Source organism: Protopterus annectens, chromosome 2.part0, assembly GCF_019279795.1.
Source record: "Protopterus annectens isolate FY-2018-M chromosome 2.part0, PAN1.0, whole genome shotgun sequence".
In the NCBI taxonomy this organism is placed as follows: Eukaryota; Metazoa; Chordata; order Ceratodontiformes; family Protopteridae; genus Protopterus; species Protopterus annectens.
This window is the reverse complement of record NC_056728.1, coordinates 191,560,320-191,578,987: the sequence shown is the minus strand read 5'-3', so window position 1 is coordinate 191,578,987 and position 18,668 is coordinate 191,560,320. Positions and strand designations below refer to the sequence as shown.

Sequence of the window (18,668 nt, the reverse complement as noted above, 5' to 3'; positions counted from 1 at the left end):
GGTGTTAGTTCCCAGTGCCTCCATCAAGTAGAGCCACTGGAGTGATCCCCAGGGTGGACTTTCTATTACCCATCCACTCATCAAGATTTCTCTTGAAGAGGGACAGTGAGGTGCTCTGCTTGACATGTATGGGAAGTCTATTCCAGAGCATGGGCAGTCTGTGGGTGAGGAACCTGTCCCTCCATCATGTTCTGTTGATTTGTGGTAATGAGGTTGAGGTCTCTGCAACATGTAGTGCGGAGGGATTGGGATTTCTTTAGATGCAGCATTTCTAACGGAGCTGAGTCAGACATGGCTTTGTAAGTCAAGCAGAGATTGCCTCTAAGTAGGCGATATGAGACTGAAAATAGCTGGAGTCTTTTGAGTCTTTCCATGTAGGACATGTGTTTAATGCCTAGGATCCTCTTTGTGAGGTATTTCTGTGGCCTCTCCAGCTGTTACAGGTGTCTAATGAGGTACATGCCAAATGGGGCATTATATTTGATAATTGGTCTAATGAGGGAAGAGTAGAGAGAGAGACAATGACATCTTTCTTCCTGGATGCAAAACCCTTGGTAATGAGATGTGCCACATAGAAGATCTTTCTAACCACAGTGGCAATTTGGTGGTCGAACGAGAGGTTGCTGTCAACCTGCATCCCCAGATCTCTTATTATGCCGCCAGTGTTCTCCCATCGATGTGGTAATTAGTGGTAACGGAGTTTTTACCAGATGGGATGATGACACATTTTTTGGCGTTAAGCTTAAGGCCATGGTTTCGACACCAGTTATTGGTCTCAGTGAGGCCTTTCTGTAGGATGTCTGCATCAGTTGGGGAGCTAATAATGGCTCCCAGCTTGCAGTTGTCTGCGAACTTGGTCATCCAGAATCCCTTTGTGTTGGCCTGGATTTCTGAGAAGTAGATGCCGAACAGGAGAGGGGACTGATCCTGTAGGACTCAACTCATGACTGTTAGTCTGACTTGGAGTTTGCTACTTTCACACTGTGTTTTCTATCTGTGAGCCAATTTGCAACCCACCTAGCGATATAGGGATTGATGCCTAGTTTGGTGAGTTTATCAATAATTCCCAAAAGAGGAATGGTATTAAAGGCCTTGCCCAGATCGAGGTAGGCTATATGCACTGCCTTACCTTTATCCATAGCCCTGGTGACTGACTCAAAGAAGTCAATCAGTTTGAGCAGGCATGATTTCCCTTTACAAAGCCGAACTGCACGGGGTCCAGAGTTTGGAGATTTCCTATATCTTTGTTAATCAGGTCCATGATGATGCTCTCCATAGCTTTACATATCAGACTCATCTGGCTGATGGGGCGATAATTCCCAGGGTCTGTAATCACTCTCCCTTTATGGAGAGGAATGACTGTAGCAGTGCGCCATTCGGTAGGGACAAAGCCTGAGGTGAGGCTGTGACTGAACAGGGTGCACAGATGTGGTGCCAATTCGCTTTGTAGTTCATATAGAACACAGCCAAGGATGTTGTCGGGTCCCATGGAAGTTGTATTCTTGGCCTTGGACAATGCAGCTTTAACCTGTACTGCATTAATGCTGGGTGCCTGGCATTCTTCCGGTGTTGTGATTGACCCTTGGGGGGGGGGGATAAAGTTGGCAGTGAATCTATCGGTCAGTATGTTGGCAATATCTGTTGGCTCGGTATAGGAGGTACCATTGTGCAGTAACTCAGAGCAAAGGGAAGGCAGAGCTTTTACAATTTATGTAATGCTGGAATGATTGCTAAAAAGGGGAAATATGTATAAAGCATGAAAAAATTAAAATTATTACAATTTTTTCTATTAATGTAGGTATGCCCATGTTGTTGCTGAAAATATATGAATTTAATAATGGTGTTTAAAAAGAATGCAATGAGAACATGCTTTCTGTCTGCACTCCTAAAGTCTGTCCACTCGAACTCTCGGGAAATTCTGGTTGGAGATGAAAGGCTTAACTCTTCAAGCAAGTCCCACATAAATACTTCAAAAATAGTTTACTAACCTAAACAACTGTTCATCCTCCTGCATGTCGTTGATCATATTTTATTGCATACGGTCTATGCACTCTGGTACTTACTCCAGTCACTTCTATCCTCATCACCCTTTTCTCTCCAAAACTTTCTCTGTACCTCTAACTTTTTCCTTCTTGCCACCACTCTTCCCATTCCTCTCCATTCCTTTCTACTTCCATATTCCTTCTTACTCGTATGCTCCTAGGGGCTCCAATAATTAAATCATTCTACAGATTAAATGCACCTTGTGGAGCAACAGTGTCATCTAAAAAATAAAATGTCATACTTTATTGAGAGTTGAAGGGAGTATGTAAAGGTTAGAGTATGCTGTTTTTGAGAGGCAACAGGCAGTTTCTGTTTAGCATTAATCAAACCTCCTCTGCTATTTAATTGCCACAGCTGCACAATGCTTAGCTCGTAACCTATGAGCAAACAAAGACTTACGTTGTCATATCCACAGTTTTGCCATTTGTTTTTCACAATGTGTTGTCACAGCTGCATTAATTGAGTGTTTTGATGTTGAATATCTAAACTTTTTGACCTTTTTTACAGTCTTTAGTTAGAACTGATGCTGTCTGCAGTGGCATCTTGCAGTTGTCTGTATAAACGCTGATATCTTGCAAGTGTCCCTTAAAATACCCTTACTGTATAGACGGACTTTAACTACTAGAGCATCTAGTTTGAGTTTAGCTGAGCATTGCTTATCAAGTTCCTTGTGTTACTGACCTGTTCAATATTTAAATTTCCCTCGGTCCTCCTTAGTAGATCAGTACTACTGCTAAGCCCTTAAGGTGAACCAGCATACAGCCAAATTTCCTGGGAATTAGTGAGGCATACTGATACCCCCCAAACCAGACTAATTAAGGAGAGAGTCACGGTTAGCTGCTTTTCTGGGGTTGGGGTCTGTCAAGTCACACAGGCCCTCAGGTCATTTGAACCACAAGTCCCAGTATGACTCTGTCATAGTCCATGTGGGTGTTAATGATCTGAGACGTTCTACCCTCAAATGTGTATAAAGCAAGACATGATCCAGCTTGCTGTTTGTGTGTCTCAGGCAAGTATGAGCCTAGCACTGACCAGCAGTTCAACTTCTCTAAGGATGATGCAGAGTTACCAACAGAAAATGATTGCTTTTAACAATTGGCTTAGCTTCTGGTGTCAATCCAAGGTTTGCATTACTTGATGGGCTCGGAGGGCATGGTTGACAGACCACGCTGCTTTACCATGGATGGCCTTCACTTATTCCCTCTAGCTTTTCATATATTGTCAAAAAACCTTTTCCAGCCCCATAGTCACTTTCTAGGAAAAAACAAACTGATAAACTTCCTGATTTAACTGAACCTATGAAGGAATATCTGAAGGTGGTACTGCTCAATGCCAGAAGTCTAAAGAAGAAACTCCACTCCCTGCAAGCCTTCCCCTCCCTGGAGAGTGTAGACATCTATGTAGCAATGGAGACATGGTTTAAAGTCACAGAGAGCACCCTGGCAGTGCAAGGTTATAATGCCTTTCACACCATTAGACCAGCTGTTGAACAGGAGGGAACTAAAGGTAAAGGAGCCTCGATCTATATTAAAAACTACCTCGTATCCAGAATAGTTAGTGTACGACCCATTGAAATTCATACATATGCAGCTCACCATGAACAGGGTCTCGTACTGCATCCTTGCGACTTGTAGGTCCCATTCCATGTCCCAGGAAACCTATACTACCTATCTCAATGTACTAGAGTCCCTCATCATTCAACCCAATGCAATCTTCATGAGGAATTTCAACTACCCTCTGTAGACTGGGAATTCTGCACAACTTCTAATGCACAAGCCTAGCGATTCCTAAACTTAGTAACAACATTTTGGAACAGTTGATAGATTCTCCTACCAGAAGTACAGACATCCTTGACCTTGTACCACAAACATGAGGGAGCGATGTTCCTCACCCAGTGTAATGTCCTCTCTCGTCAGATTTGACCACAAAGCAGTACTGCTTTAAATAAAAATTAAATCCGGTGACCTAGTGAAACCAAAAACCTTTAGGAACTATTCCAAAGCTTATCTCTGTCTACAAAGCAACACTTTGCTAAATTCCAAGCACCCCCCCCCCAAACCTAGTAAACACCATAGCATATGCTGAGCTATTTACAACGTCCCTGTACAACCATATTGATAGCTGTAGAGAGCAAGCTGTGCCCATTCATATTAAAAATAAGACAAACTCAAAAAAACAAGCCACCCTGGTGTAATCATAGTATCAATCGGTTTTTACAGCAAAAGAAAAAAAAAATATTGGCCAGGTGGAGGAGGAACAAAGCCCAACATACTAAAAAAGAAACCCTGACCAGTCTAAACAATCAGCTAAGAGAGTTGATAAATACTTTAAAGGCTAAATTTGAAGGAGAAATAACTTCAGTCAAAGGGCAACCACAAAGATGTTTTCCGTGATGTTCTTCATTCCACATTGCTGCAGTCCTAACTATTGGGTAGTCCGCTGTCCAGTCGGCCCGAATACCAAAGTATATGGCTGACGTCGGTCAGGGCGCACTAGACTGACGTCAGTACGTCAGGGTACTAATGCGCATGACCGACGTCATATCCTCAGTCTTTTCTTGCCCCAGAAAAGTTCTATAACTCCAGATACTTGTAACTATTTATATGTAGCCAACCCTGATGTTCTTCATTCCACATTGCTGCAGTCCTAACTATTGGGGTAGTCCGCTGTCCAGTCGGCCCGAATACCAAAGTATATGGCTGACGTCGGTCAGGGCGCATTAGACTGACGTCAGTACGTTAGGGTACTAATGCGCATGACCGACGTCATATCCTCAGTCTTTTTTGCCGCATGGTCCGATGCAGAAGCAATTTTGCGAGTGCAGGTTGGCGTTCTGAAAGTTTCTGAAGTCAGAGTTTCAGACCGAATCGAAGTTGGCTAAGTACCCCGTTGGGGACTATTTTGGTTTTTTCTTGCCTCAGTATTTAACCGGATGTCAGAAAAAGTGAATAACTGTATTTCTTGTGGGAAACAGATACCTCATAGGGATTACCATACTTTGTGTATACCTTTTTTAGGGCCTGAGCACGACGTTGTTGGATGCCGCTCTTGTGCTAGATTTAACAAACGCACTATTAAGAGAAGGTTAGACTGTGCCAGGTTAGTGTTTGGGAAGCGTTGTAATTATAAAATGCCGTCGGATGCTCCGGCGACTAAAAACGCAAAGATAAAGCAGCAAAGCCTAGGTGGAGGAACCGACAGTCCCAGACGTCGGTTCTTTGGAAGGCTCAGTGGAGCCGGAGGTTTTGCCAGCTGTTTCTTTGGAGTCTCAGGAGAGACTTTACTGTTACAGGATGTTTCCTCTCAGGAAGTAGGCCAGGCTGAGGGGCTTCTCAGGTGGCTGTTCTTCCTCTCTTCCTAAGGTGATTAGAGCCTCCCTTCAGTATGCAAGGCTTCTTTTAGTAGCAGACCAAGTTTAGCTTCAGTGGGGGTTTCTCCTAGTGCTTCAGGGTCTTTGCCTAAGAAACATATGCTTAAAATGGCAGAGGATTTGATTACTATGATTAGGGGTTCTATGCCCCCTCCTGATAAGAGGCCTAGGGTGGAACCTGAGTTTGAGAGTTTTGAGCAATGCTCGGAGGCTTGAGTCTTTTGAAGACTTGCAGGAGTACCCTCCTTATTCTGATTCTGATGTGGATGATTCTACTCCTTCTGCTTCCCCTCCTGAGGATTTTTCATTTTCAGAGACTCTGAATATCGGAGTCTTGGGATGTCTGCGTCGGATGCTGTCGCTTCACATTTGGGTTATCTGCCTGCAAGTAGCCCTCAGTCGGCCTGAATATCAGAGTCTTGGGATGTCTCCGTCGGATGCTGTCACTTCTTCCACGATGTCAGGTTGTCAGGGGTATAAAACATGCAGCCAACGGAATTACATCAGTCGTTCTTGCCGTGCGGTGCCCGAAGCAGAAGCAGTTTGCAAGTGCCGGTCGGCCGCCTCCTGAAATTTTCGTTTTTCGAGTTTCAGACCTGAAGTCTTCTAAAAGATAAGTACTCCATTGGGATCCTTTTTTCTTGCTCTAACCGGTGTCAGAAAAAAGTTAATAATTGTCTTGCCTGTGGAAAGCAAATACCTCGCAGAGATTTTCATTCTTACTGCGTCACCTGTTAAGGCCAAGACCACGACGTCCTTCGCTGTCAGTTTTGTGCCTTGTTCAATGCCCGAACTATTCGTCGTCGGGCTATTTTTGTCACTAAATTCTTTTGTTCTCGATCTCCATATTCCAAAATGGCTTCGATAAGCCATCCGACTACTGATCTTCCGAAAAAACGTAAGGATAAAGAGAAAGACTGCATAGGTCCAAAAGTGCTGACGATGCTACCGTTAAGCTAGTCGCCAGTCCATTGGTACTTAGTGAGGCGCTTCCATACCTGCTTCTACAGATTCACAGGCCTCTACTGAGACCCATTCAGAGTCTGGTATGCCGCGAGATGCTTCTTCGACTATAGAACCTGCGGATGTCTCTACCTTGGATGGGTCCAGAGCCACTGTGCAGGCACCGGCTTCTGAGGGTGTATTCAGGCTTTCCGATTTTCATATTAAACCGACGACTTTGTTTCTAACAAAACTACCGAATTTCTCAGGCCTAGAGTTTGCACTACGACTAGGAAACCGACCAAAGCGCATTTTCAGGCCCAAATGCCACAAAAACAAATGCTTAGAATGGCTGAAGACCTTATTACTTTAATTAGGGGAAGTCAGCCTTCCCCCTCAAAAAGACCAAGAACTGATTTTCCTTCTGATCCTTCAGATCAGGAGTCTGATAACTTTGACCCTTCTGATTACCAGGACATTCCCTTATCTACCTATGGGGATTCTGATGCAGAGGATTCAATTCCCTCTGCTTCCCCACCAGAAGATTTTTCTTTTGGTGAAACCCTGCATACCCTTAGAAAGCATTTCCACTGGGAGAGCCAGGACTACTCTCACTCCAAAAAGAGACTCAGGGAATTTTTAAACTTGCCTCAGCACAGGCCTGTAGCTATCCCTCCTGTTCTGGAAATTGTAGATGATGTCTTGCTGGATTCGAGCCTTACCCCTGATACTTTGCCTCCTGCTCCCAGGAAACCTGACAGGCACTATAGAGTACCTGACTCCCACAAATTCCTCTTTAAAAATCCTGCTGTGTATCCAGAGACCATTTCCCAGGGACCTAAAGGCATTAAGGCTACAACGGGCAAAAATCCTACCCCTTTGGACAGGGATTCTAGGGCTTTAGACAGATGGAGTAAGAAGGTATACACCTCTGCTATTCTTGCCATCAGGGCTTTAAATTGCCAGTTTCATGTATCAGCAGCATATTATGGAACTAATTAAACAGAAAATTATGTTGATTCCTGATTGTGCAGAACATAAAGATTTACAAGAGTTAATGCATTCTGCTGACCAAGTTGGTAAACATACTTTGCAATGTGGTTTTGATGCCTTGGAAGCATCTTGCAGGGCTGTTGTCACTGGGTCTGTTCTTAGAAGGCATGCTTGACTTAAGGAACAAACCTTGCCAGACCATGTCAAAGCAAATTTACTAGATGCACCATTAAACCAAGAGCATCTGTTTGGCAATGAAGCAGAAGTTGTCCACAAAAGGATGGAGGAAAAAGCTAAATCTATGCAAACTGTTAAAGATTTCTTACAAGTACAGCCAGCTAGATTTGGTAGGCATTGGCCCTCTAAAAACTGGTCTTTTCCAGTCCCTCCCAGACCTTCTCAGTCAAACCCAGGGACAGCAGACCACCAAGACTACAGTCTCAGGGTATGCACAGATCTAAGCAATGGAGTGCTCCCACCTCCAAAACAGGGAGTAGTAAGCCGCCATCCTATGGTAAAAATCTCACAATTACTTATCCTCAACTCTTACAGGCCTTGCTCAAGTACTTGCACCGTTAAGGGGGGAAACTTGCCCTGCATGCCAAAAACTGGGAGTACATTAACCAGGGCAGATGGAGCTTAAACATTGTTTCCCAGAGATACAGATTTCACTTCCACTCACTCCCAACCCCAACGGATGGCCAGACCTCCCCCAATCCAAAGGGCAGAGGTCCAAAAGCAAGTACTTTCTCTTCTCAGTATAAAGGCTATTCAACCTGTCCCAGCAGAACTAAGGGGACAAGGCTTTTATTCCAGACTGTTTGTGGTACCCAGAAAAGAAAACTGTTGGCGTCCTGTCCTGGATTTGTCTATTCTCAACACTTTTCTGGTGGTTCCAAAATTCAAAATGCTTATCTTAACAGCTACTTCCTATGCTAGCCAAGGACTCCTGGCTAGCAACCCTAGACTTAAAAGAAGCTTATCAGCACACCCCCATAAGGGAATCTTGCAGGAAGTGCGTACGTTTCAGAGCAGGTTCTATGCACTAACAGTTCTCTGCACTTTATCTACTGCACCCAGGTTATTCACAATTTGCCTAGCTCCAGCCACTGCATATTGCAGGCAGAGAACAATTCAAATTTACCCATACCTGGACGACTGCCTGATTCAGGCAGACAGGAATTGCTACTTCAGCACCTGGCATTTGTAAAGAGACTTCTAACTTCACTGGGGTACACCATCAACGAAAAGAAATCACATCTGGTACCCAGTCAACAGATTGTATTCCTGGAGCAAGGTTGAACACAACTTCCCAGATGGCATTCCTCACTCCAGCAAAACAAATTTATTTGACAAACTACTTCAATCTACTGGTCACCAAAATGCAGCTGTCTGCAAGAACAATACTGCAAGCCCTAGGGTTCATGGCCTTTTGCATTCTACTAATTCCATATGCAAGGCTGCATATGAGGAAACCTCAGTGGTTCTTAAAAATTCTCTAGTGTCAACATTCTCAGGACCTGGAAACAATGATTGCTATCATTCCTTGACTAAGGGCCTGCTACCTCAACAAGGGACTCCCTTTCATTCAACCCCCTGCCGCCCAAACCCTAACAACAGACGCATCAGACTATGCATGGGGAGCTCACATGGCAGGACACTGCATTCAAGGCAAATGGATCCCAAAGCAAATGCACCTGCATATCAATCAAAAAGAAATGCTAGCTGTACAGAATGCTCTGACAGCCTTCGAAGGCCTTATTCTTCCAGGACAACTTTTGGTAAAGACAAGACAACACCACAGTTATGTGGTACATAAGCAGGGGGGAACCCATTCCTACACACTCTGCAAACTAGCCATGGCTCTGTGGAACACAGCCTTGAGCAACCAAGTGCACCTGCAAGCTCAATTCCTGCCAGGCAAATTAATTCACTGGCAGACGACTTAAGCAGAAATCTCATGGACCCACACGAGTGGAAACTAGAACCCAAAATATTCAAACTTTTGAGGCACAGGTGGGGAGCACCAGAGGTTGACCTCTTTGCTTCCCCTCAGAACTATCAATTGAGCAAATATTGCACCAGAACTCCCCACAGCCAAGCTTGGAAAGTGGATGCCCTGTCCTTTACCTGGGAAAGCCTCTCAGTCTATGCCTTCCCTCCTCTCGAAGGTTTTACTAAAGATCAAACAGGACAAGCCAAGGACAATCCTGATTGCACCAGACTGGCCACGCGAGCACTGGTACCCTCTCTTGTGCAGTCTGACAGTGGTGCCACCATGGCACCTGCCTCATAGCCCTTCCCTGCTGTCCCAGCAGGAGGGACAGATTTTGCACCCTCAGCTACAGACCCTGAACCTAGCAGCCTGTGGCTCATCCCCTGAACTCATCACCAGCAGCCCTCAATAAGCAGGTGCTGGATGTCATTCTGGAGGCAAGGAGGCCTAGTACTAGAAAATCATATTCGGAAAAGTGGAAAAGATACTGTTCCTGGAGCCAGTCTCTGGTAATGGACACAAGTGTGCCCAGCTTACCTCATATACTAGATTACTTATGCTCCACAAAGGCCTAGCCTTCTCTTTGATTAAGATTCATGCCTCTGCCATCTCAACTCATTATAATACTGAGCCACCCCTCTTCTCTCATCCTCTGGTCAAACAGTTCCTGAGAGGAGCCAAAACTTTAAGACCCCCCAGGAGAGCTCCCACTCCAGCCTGGGACCTTAACCTTGTATTGGAAAAGCTCACATTTCCGCCCTTTGAACCTACTGCTACAGCAGAGTTAAAATTCCTCTCCTGGAAAACAGCTTTACTTCAAGCCATCACTTAATCTAGAAGAGTGTCTGAATTGCAGGCCCTTATGGCCGTGGAACCCTTCATTATCTTCCATGCGGACAGGGTTTCCCTCAGGACTAACCCATCATTCATGCCCAAGATGGTATCTAGTGTATCTTTAAACCAATCCATTCATTTGCCAACGTTTTTCCCTAATCCTTAGAATAAAGGGGAGAGGATCTTGCACTCCCTGGATGTGCACAGGCAGCTTAGGTTCTATCTGGACAGGACTAAGCCTTTCAGAAAATCTGACCAGCTGCTAGTCAGCTTTGCTGCAGGAGTAGAGGGCAAGGCCATTTCAAAGCAAACCATTTCTAAGTGGATAGCACACTGCATCCATTTCTGCTACAAACACCATGGGAAACCTACCTCACAGGGGATCAGAACACATTCCACTAGGGCTACATCAACCTCTACAGCATTTCTCAGTGGAGTCCCTACCAGGGACATCCTGGAAACTGCAACCTGGAGTTCTGTGCACACTTTCACCAAACATTACCACTTACCTATCTTTTCTAAATCCAGAGCTGGATTTGCCACAGCCTTCTTACAGGGCCTGATTGCCAGCCCTAATGCTTCCTAACTACCTCTACTCATCCGCAGCTTTGGGAATCAACTCAAATGTAATGACTGCAACAGTGAAGCACAAAGAACATAGTACAGTTGTCTACACTTAACATAAATGTAGATGTTCGAGTGTATTCACTGTTGCAGTCCTGGTTACCCTCCCTCCAGCCCCCTGACTTCTCTTTACTTCTACCTATCTTTTTTGTTTGGCATATCTTATATCATAGGTATTTGCCTTTTGCTGGGAAGTATTCCATACCATGTAATTGCTTCCTATTTTGGGGGCTCCTGACATCTGGGGCAAGAAAAACTGATGTAATGGTGTTGGCTGCATATTTTATACCCCTGACTTCCTGATGTCATTGAAGAAGCGACAGCATACGACGCAAAAATCCCAAGACTCTGGTATTCAGGCCGACTGAGGGCTACCTGCAAACAGATAACCCAAATGTGATGACTGCAACAGTAAATTCACTCTAACATCTACATTTATGGTAAGTGTACACAACTCTACTTTTTCTACAGCTATGTCCATAACCTCAAGGGAAATGCACAACAATGTGGCATCACCCACACTGAACTGAAGGTCATTGCCAATGTTTTGGATGAAAGGTGCAGCTCAAAATTCTCCCTCCAGTCACCCCTCCCTCCCCCCCCGGGCAGTCCAAAGGAAATACCACATACCACAATCCCTCCCCAGATATTACGAGAGAAGAAGTTTTCAATGCACTTTCCATGGCCAAAAACACAGCATTGATGGGGTCCCAATAACATCAGAGAAGCTTGTTAAATAGTATGAAACATGACCTTTTTGGTCCACTTGAATTACTTTTCAACTGGATCCTACAGTCAGATTTTGTGCCCAAGGAATAGAAGATAGTTACAGTCATTTCTCTGCTCAAAGGAGGTCCAACCACTGATTCGGTTAACTACAGGCTCAAATCTGACAAGCCTCATATATAAGACCTTGAAAAGAATCGTCATGGACATGATAAATGACCTAAGGAACCTGCAAATGCTTGATCCATCACAGCTTGGCTTTTTTAAAAGGAAGGTCATGTCTATCAAATATGGTGGACTTCTTTGAAAGGGTCACCAAACCAATTGATGAGGGCAAGAATGTGCACACAGTTTACCTCGACCGGGCCAGGGCTTTTGATACAGTACCTCATTCAGACACTATAGTTTAGCAAGGTGTAAACTCTTCTATCTCCTGCTGGATAGCCGACTGGCTCACTGATGGGACCCAGGAGGTCAAAATAGGTGAGGCCACCTCTACCAAGTGGCCAGTCACTAACGGAGTCCCCATGTCTCCGTACTATGTCCTCCTCTTTTTGACCTTTATTTCACTAAAGTGGAAGCAAATGCTGTAGATTTATTGCTGACTTAAGTTTACAGATTACAAGCTGGACGTTGTCGAATACACTGCAGACAGAACCATTCTTCAAGAGGGCCTGTCTCTGACTAACAAATGGTGCCAAAGCCATGGTCTTAAGCTCAATGCTAAGAAATGCATAACTGTACCCATTGGGAAGTCCACCATCCTGTTTAATTACTATGTTGATAATGCACACCTAAGAGTCGACCCAGTGGTTAGGGATCTGGGTGTGCATGTACAATAGCCTTACCTTCGACCACCATGTAGCCACAGAGGTAAGGAAATCCTATTATATTGTGCACCTTATAAGTAAGGGCATGGCATCTAGCTCCAAAGTCCTCATTATCCCACTGTTATCTGCCCTTACACCAATCATAGAGTACAGTGCTCACTTCGGTATGTACCTGACCAGGCGTATACAGCAACTAGTGACATCAAAGGCTCCTTACAAAGAGAATACAAGGCGTAACAAACCTGCCTTACGCAGAATGCCTTAAAGCCGTTTCCCTGTACTCAGTCTCCTGTAATTTGCTGAGGAGTAATCTATGCCTGTCTTACAAGGCATCCGCATACCCCACATTTAAAAATCTCTTGCATATTCGAAAGTCAAACGGTACCAGAATTACAAGGTCTAAGGACCTGAATTTTGTCTTTCACTTAAACAGAACATGGAGAGACAGATATGTGTCCCAGAGACTGGCCCCTCCTATGGAATAGGCTTCCCACCCTTGTGAAGCTGAGATGGTCTGTTATCCAATTTAAGTGTAACCTAGATCAGTGGATGGAGACTAGGAAATTTACACCAGGCCTGGCAACCATGTCCCTTATAGACAGAGGTAGTTTATAAATGCCTGGCTCTCAGTGTCCTATTTGGATATAGGATGCAATTATTCTTTCAGGAAAGCTTGGCCTGGGTTAGAAAGGCCCTGCAGGAAGTTGGCCTAGTAAGAGTGTATGAATCAAGGGCCTCTGGCAGACCAAATTTGCAAGCAATTATAAGTTAGGAGCTGTCATAGAATCTCCCACTGACACTACTGCTCTCCAAGAATGGCTGATGCAGACAAATAACTGGTATCAGAGCCATGAACTAAAACTAAATGCCAAGAAATGCATAATAGTATCCTTTGGGAAATCAGCAGCTCTCACATTGACACTCCCCCACCCCACCCCCACCCTTGGACTCAACCCAACAGCCAAGGGCATAAGGCATAAATAACATGTCCTATGGAAACTACCTCAAAGCCCTGTGCCTGTATTCTGCCTCCTACAGGCTGCTGAGGGGAGATCTCTACCTGGCATGCAAGGCATTATCAAACGCCACTCTGAACTTCCTGCATATCTGGAAAACAAACTGCACCAGAAGTACCCATTCTAAATGCTTAAACCTTGGTTATGGTATAAAATAGGACCTGTTGGAGAGACAGGTATGTATCCCAGAGACTACCCCTTCTTTGGAACAGGCTCCCTATCCATGGGGTTCTCCTGAACCAATTCAAAATGTAATTTAGACATTTTGATGGGGAACAGGAACTTCATCCCTGGTTTGGCATCTAGGTCTCTAATGGACATCTCTAATGGACACAGGCAGCCTGTAAATGTTTCATCTTCCAGGCACTTGCCTGCAAATGTTTCATCTCCCAAGCCCCTGCTTGCAGTTACAAAGGGTACCAGAGATTTGGGATGCATGGCTAGTCTTAAAAAGGCCACAGTGGTCATTAGCATAGTACATACCTGTGAACCTATATATTATACTAGCAATGTTTGCTTAGTCTGAGCATCTGCTACATCACCACTCTTTGCATCATTTTGATTTTGCATACTAGAAAGATTTTCTTGTATGTGCTAATTTCTCCTCTATCCCAGTCAATTCCTGCAAACAGAGACAGTTAATCCTATTTTACACTTATGCTAATTTAATTCTTAGCATCATTTCTGTTGTCATTGGTTTGTGCATTATGTACACTTTTCATATTGTTTGTAATCTTTACATGTCTTGCTTTTTTTTTTCCTGATGTGTCTGGTTGTAAACCTGGGCTGAGCTTGAAAATGGGCCTGATAGATTAGTGCTGGACCTTGGTCATGAAATAAATTGTTTTTTTTAAACCAGTTGCTTCTGCAGATAAGTTGACATTAAATTTAAAATTTACAAATCATAATTTTCACTCATCTGTCAGCCTCATCTGGATAAGAATTCCTTAAAGAATAATGACTGAAGGAATGAGAACTCTGAATACTTGAAAACCCAGCTGCATTCTTACCTCTCCCAAAAATGGAAATGCAATTGCACTCCACCTACCTAACCTGCTTAATACACAAATACTTTATAACACACAAAGTTTGTTCTTCCTTACACACTATTGATTAACTCTATGTACTGCATTCATGCTAATGCTACCTATATACCACTCTGAGGATTTAAACCTCTGTATTTAACTCATGCTAATATTCATGTTTAAAGAACTCTTCCATGCTAATGTTACTTCTATATCCTCAGATGATTTAAATCACTGTATTAATTTAACCTTGTACTACTGTTCTCAACCGTTAAACATGTAAATTTTGCTTAGTATGTTTCTGTTTCCAGTATGTATTGTACTTCATGTTATAGAGCTTGTACTGTGTGTTATTGGAGCTTTTCTCCCCGGGCCTCCACTGAAAACGGTCTCTTTGAGCCCAGTGGACCTCCCCGGTCATCAAACTGGAAATAAATAAATAAAGTACGGTGAGACATTTTAAAATAATACTCTTTCTTCCATCTTTTTAATAAGTTTTTGTATATACAATTTATGATTTACTTTAATGCTTATTTCACTGCTGTGAGAGAGCTTCTGTTTACTAAGGTTTCCTTCCCATCTAGTCAATATGAATTCATTCAAATGTGGACATTCTGTATGTTTCAGTATTTTCACCAGTGACAAAGTCATGATTTTGTATTAGTGAGAAGCTTTGTCACATCAGTAATATGATCTTTCTTGGCAGTAGTGCATCTTAAATTGTGGGTTGAAAATCAGAATAATGCATTATTACATATAGCACTGCTTACTTTAGTTGTTATCTTTCAGTTTATCCCAGTTAGGGTTGCTACAGCGGATCACCGGTCCGCTCATGATTGGCAGTGGAGTTTTTTTTTACAGTGCCGAGTTGCCAGCCCGACACCCAACCTTCACAGAAGGCGCACACACACACCTACCTGCATGTCTTGGAAGTACAACCGACCATGGGGAGGACATGCAGACTCTGCACAGAAGGCACTCCAGCCGAGAATCGAACCGAAGAACCTCTTGCTGTGAGGCGACAACTCTAACCACTGCACCACAGCGGCGTAGAGCACTGCTTACTTTAGTAAAGCACTATATGGCAACGTAGTGGAATAATCTTTACAAGATTTCCTTAACATTTCCTTCCCCTGTAACTTGTTCAAATGCAAACACACAGTCAAGTCCAAGACAAAAAAAAAATCACTGATTTAAAGGTACCATGGAAACATTTCCATCAAATTGTCATGGACCTGTCTTAACTTGGATTTTTATGTTGTCTTTCAATTGCTGTACTTGAATAATTTATTGTTTTCTGTTATAAATCCTTTCCAAATTGTTCATTTTGGTTCTTCTGTTCTCGGTTATCTGTTGTATGTTGTGTGTGCGCACGCATTTCAGCTATCTGGTAGAACAGCAGCTAGTTTTTTGCTTTTGTTACACATTCTAAAAAGTTAAATACAAAGAAATTTGGCAAAAATATATAATTCCTTCTGATTTTTTTTATAAAGTCTGCATAATCAGTACTTTTGTATATGGAGTTGAAGACCCGTAATTTATGTATGTAGTCTGACTTTACTTATAAGCTGTATCCCAAAGTGTTTTTTTGAGTGCTTCATCCTATGACATAAGATTAAACCATTTTACTAAGTTCTGTTATGTATTACCTTGGTATGTTATGTATTCATCTCATGAATTTGTTTTAATTTTGGTATTAATCCTTTTCACCAGGAAAAAAAAAGTTATTTAATTTAAAGGTTTTCTTTCTTGCCATATGTGAGAGTTGTAACCATTTTATTAAATTGCAATTCTAGACTGGACTCCTTTCAGATGGAATGATACAAAATGACCTTAGCTCTTCTATGAAGATGTCAAACCAGAATGTTGAAGCCTTCACTGCTACAGGATCTTCTGTGACGGCACAACATCCTGTAGAGAACACATCAAGGTACTCTGTGGGCAGTTTGTTGTCACTTTCACTGTTTTAAAAGACTTTTAAAAAGTCTGTTATATTGTAAGAGCATCTTATCTCGGTCTTTGAAAGATACAGACAATCTGTCATCTGTACAGTTATGATAAATGTCAGTGCAGTTTTTTTTTTTTTTTTGCATCACAGTAATTTGCTCTCTGACTTCCTGTGTTGACTCCCTCTTCTGATGGTCCCTAATTTGTTACCATTTTAAATGTTCTGTAGTTCCTACCATCCAGGGAGCATGCTTTGTATGACATGATATCATATACTGGATGAGAAGGATGCAATCATCTCCTGTGATACCCATTGCTTCTCTGATGCTTGCAGCTTTTGGTTGTCAGTACTAATGGCCAGTATTAAAGAGTTCCTGAATACATTATGTAAATACCAAAACTTTCCATGTGTTCCTGCTGTTACTGGAAAATATCAGGACTTGTACCAACATTGCTATTGTTATTTTTGAAGAGAGTGTGATCTGAAATATTTCTGTAATTGCCAGCTCTTCAAGCAGTTCAATCTAGATCTGAAATATTTCTGTAATTGCCAGCTCTTCAAGCAGTTCAATCTAGCAAAATGCAGGAAACAAAGAGAAGAGTTTCAAGCCTACTTCAGCTTTTTGAAAATCATAGCTGTGGATGGTCTCTACACACACAAGCTTTGAGTGCATAAAGATTGAAACATAAACGTCGACTTCAGAAATGTCAGTGTATTAGAAGAAAAGGGAAACCTGCAGTATGTGACCCTTTGTCCACTGTGGTGTGATCTCTGAGTTAGTACATATAATTAGCAGGGGAATGTGGGGAAATGGGGGGTTGCAAAAAAAAAAAAAAAAACATTTTCGTTGCTGTTTTTTTATTTTGATTCAACGTTCTGGATGTTAGTGTATTGACATTCAACATTCAGGACCTTTGATGTAATGACATGAATCCGTCCAGTGCTAGGACCAGTGTGATGGTCAATTCATGCAGTAGTGTCTCAGTGTACACTGACAAAATTACATGAGTTAGATAAATTTGTCAAACTTTTTATATGAAATCCATGCTCAGTTGACCTCTGTTTCCTCATCAGTCATGAGTTCCCTTCAAATAGTGAAGGCTTAAGCTTGCACATTTCATCATCAAGTAGTAAAGGGAGCAGGAAAGGTAGATGTCCTTCCATATCAGTGTTGCAGTATTCTTTATGTAAAAGATCTCCTGCCAAGAATAGCCCCCAACATCTGGCCAGTATACAAAGGCTGTAGTTCTTGTAGTAGTCATACATCCCATGTATCCCACTCAAGACATAGAACATAAAGGTGGCATACGGACGCATACAGTCAGAAAAACTTTGCCACCAGTCCAAACGGTATTGTTGTGCATCGGTCTGAATGCTTTTCTGCTGTGCTGGTTACCAAACTGTAGAGGTAGATGCCCCATGAAGACCATCACAACCAGTGTCTCTTCTGTTTGGATGCTTCCCACAGTCATACACTGTACTTGACACTGAGAAGGAACCGCAGCCGTTTATTTCCAAAGGACTGAGGGCAATTCTTGCAGTCTTAGTTTGGGAAGAGATTCCTATAACCATTACCGAGTCTCACCTGGGGTCTGACCTTCCGAGGATGTTTTGCGTGAATGTCCCACAGAAAAAGAAGCAAAAAAACAAAGCATATTTCCTGTGTCGTTAGGGATCCCCAGTGTGAATGGCAGGATTTCATTCAGGCTTTATTTAATCCTTTGATGGCCTTGAAGACTCCTCAAGGGGTCTCTCTCTGCCTGTTTCTCCCTGGTCTTCTACACCAATTAGGAGACCCAGAGAATTGTATTCCTTGGATGAAGAGTTGAGACTCGGGGGAGGAATCTGTGGCTTACTCTTCCAAAATCCCCTCCACTTTGGACTGCTGTTTGGAGGAGGATGAGAATTCTGTAAGTCAGGACCCCCCTCCCCCTGGATGAGCTGTCCATTTATGATGGATTATTTTAAGTGGGATTGTTCTCAAGTCTGAGATTCAATACTATGAGCTCCTACAGATAGTCCCCTAAGTCATGTGCTGTTCCTCCTGTTCTGGTTGCCCTTCTGGATACCGTCTCAGCAATGTCTGTAGCCCCTTTCAGCCACTTGCACCTAAGAAGCTGGATAGATTCTTTAAAGTTCCTGAGGGGTGCAAGTTTCCTTAGACATGCCCTTCTGCTAACCCTTCTGTAGTGTCAGTCTCTCCTGATAAGCCCTTTCTCATTGTTGCCCTCGACAAAGCTGTTGCCTTCTGATAATCATAGTAAAGCTATGGAAAGGCTGGGCAAAAAAGTTTTCACTGCTGCCACTATATCCTTTAGGGT

General features: G+C 43.0%; 1 protein-coding gene across 1 annotated transcript in view; it reads left to right on the top strand.

Annotated features, from left to right (window-relative positions):
- Nucleotides 1–18,668, top strand: part of EPB41L5 (erythrocyte membrane protein band 4.1 like 5) — a gene marked incomplete in the record, with an annotated part of 2,576,260 nt that overhangs the window by 2,477,610 nt on the left and 79,982 nt on the right. The window contains 1 exon segment of the mRNA XM_044060661.1: nucleotides 16,196–16,329. Within this exon segment, the coding sequence (XP_043916596.1) occupies nucleotides 16,196–16,329 (134 nt within the window).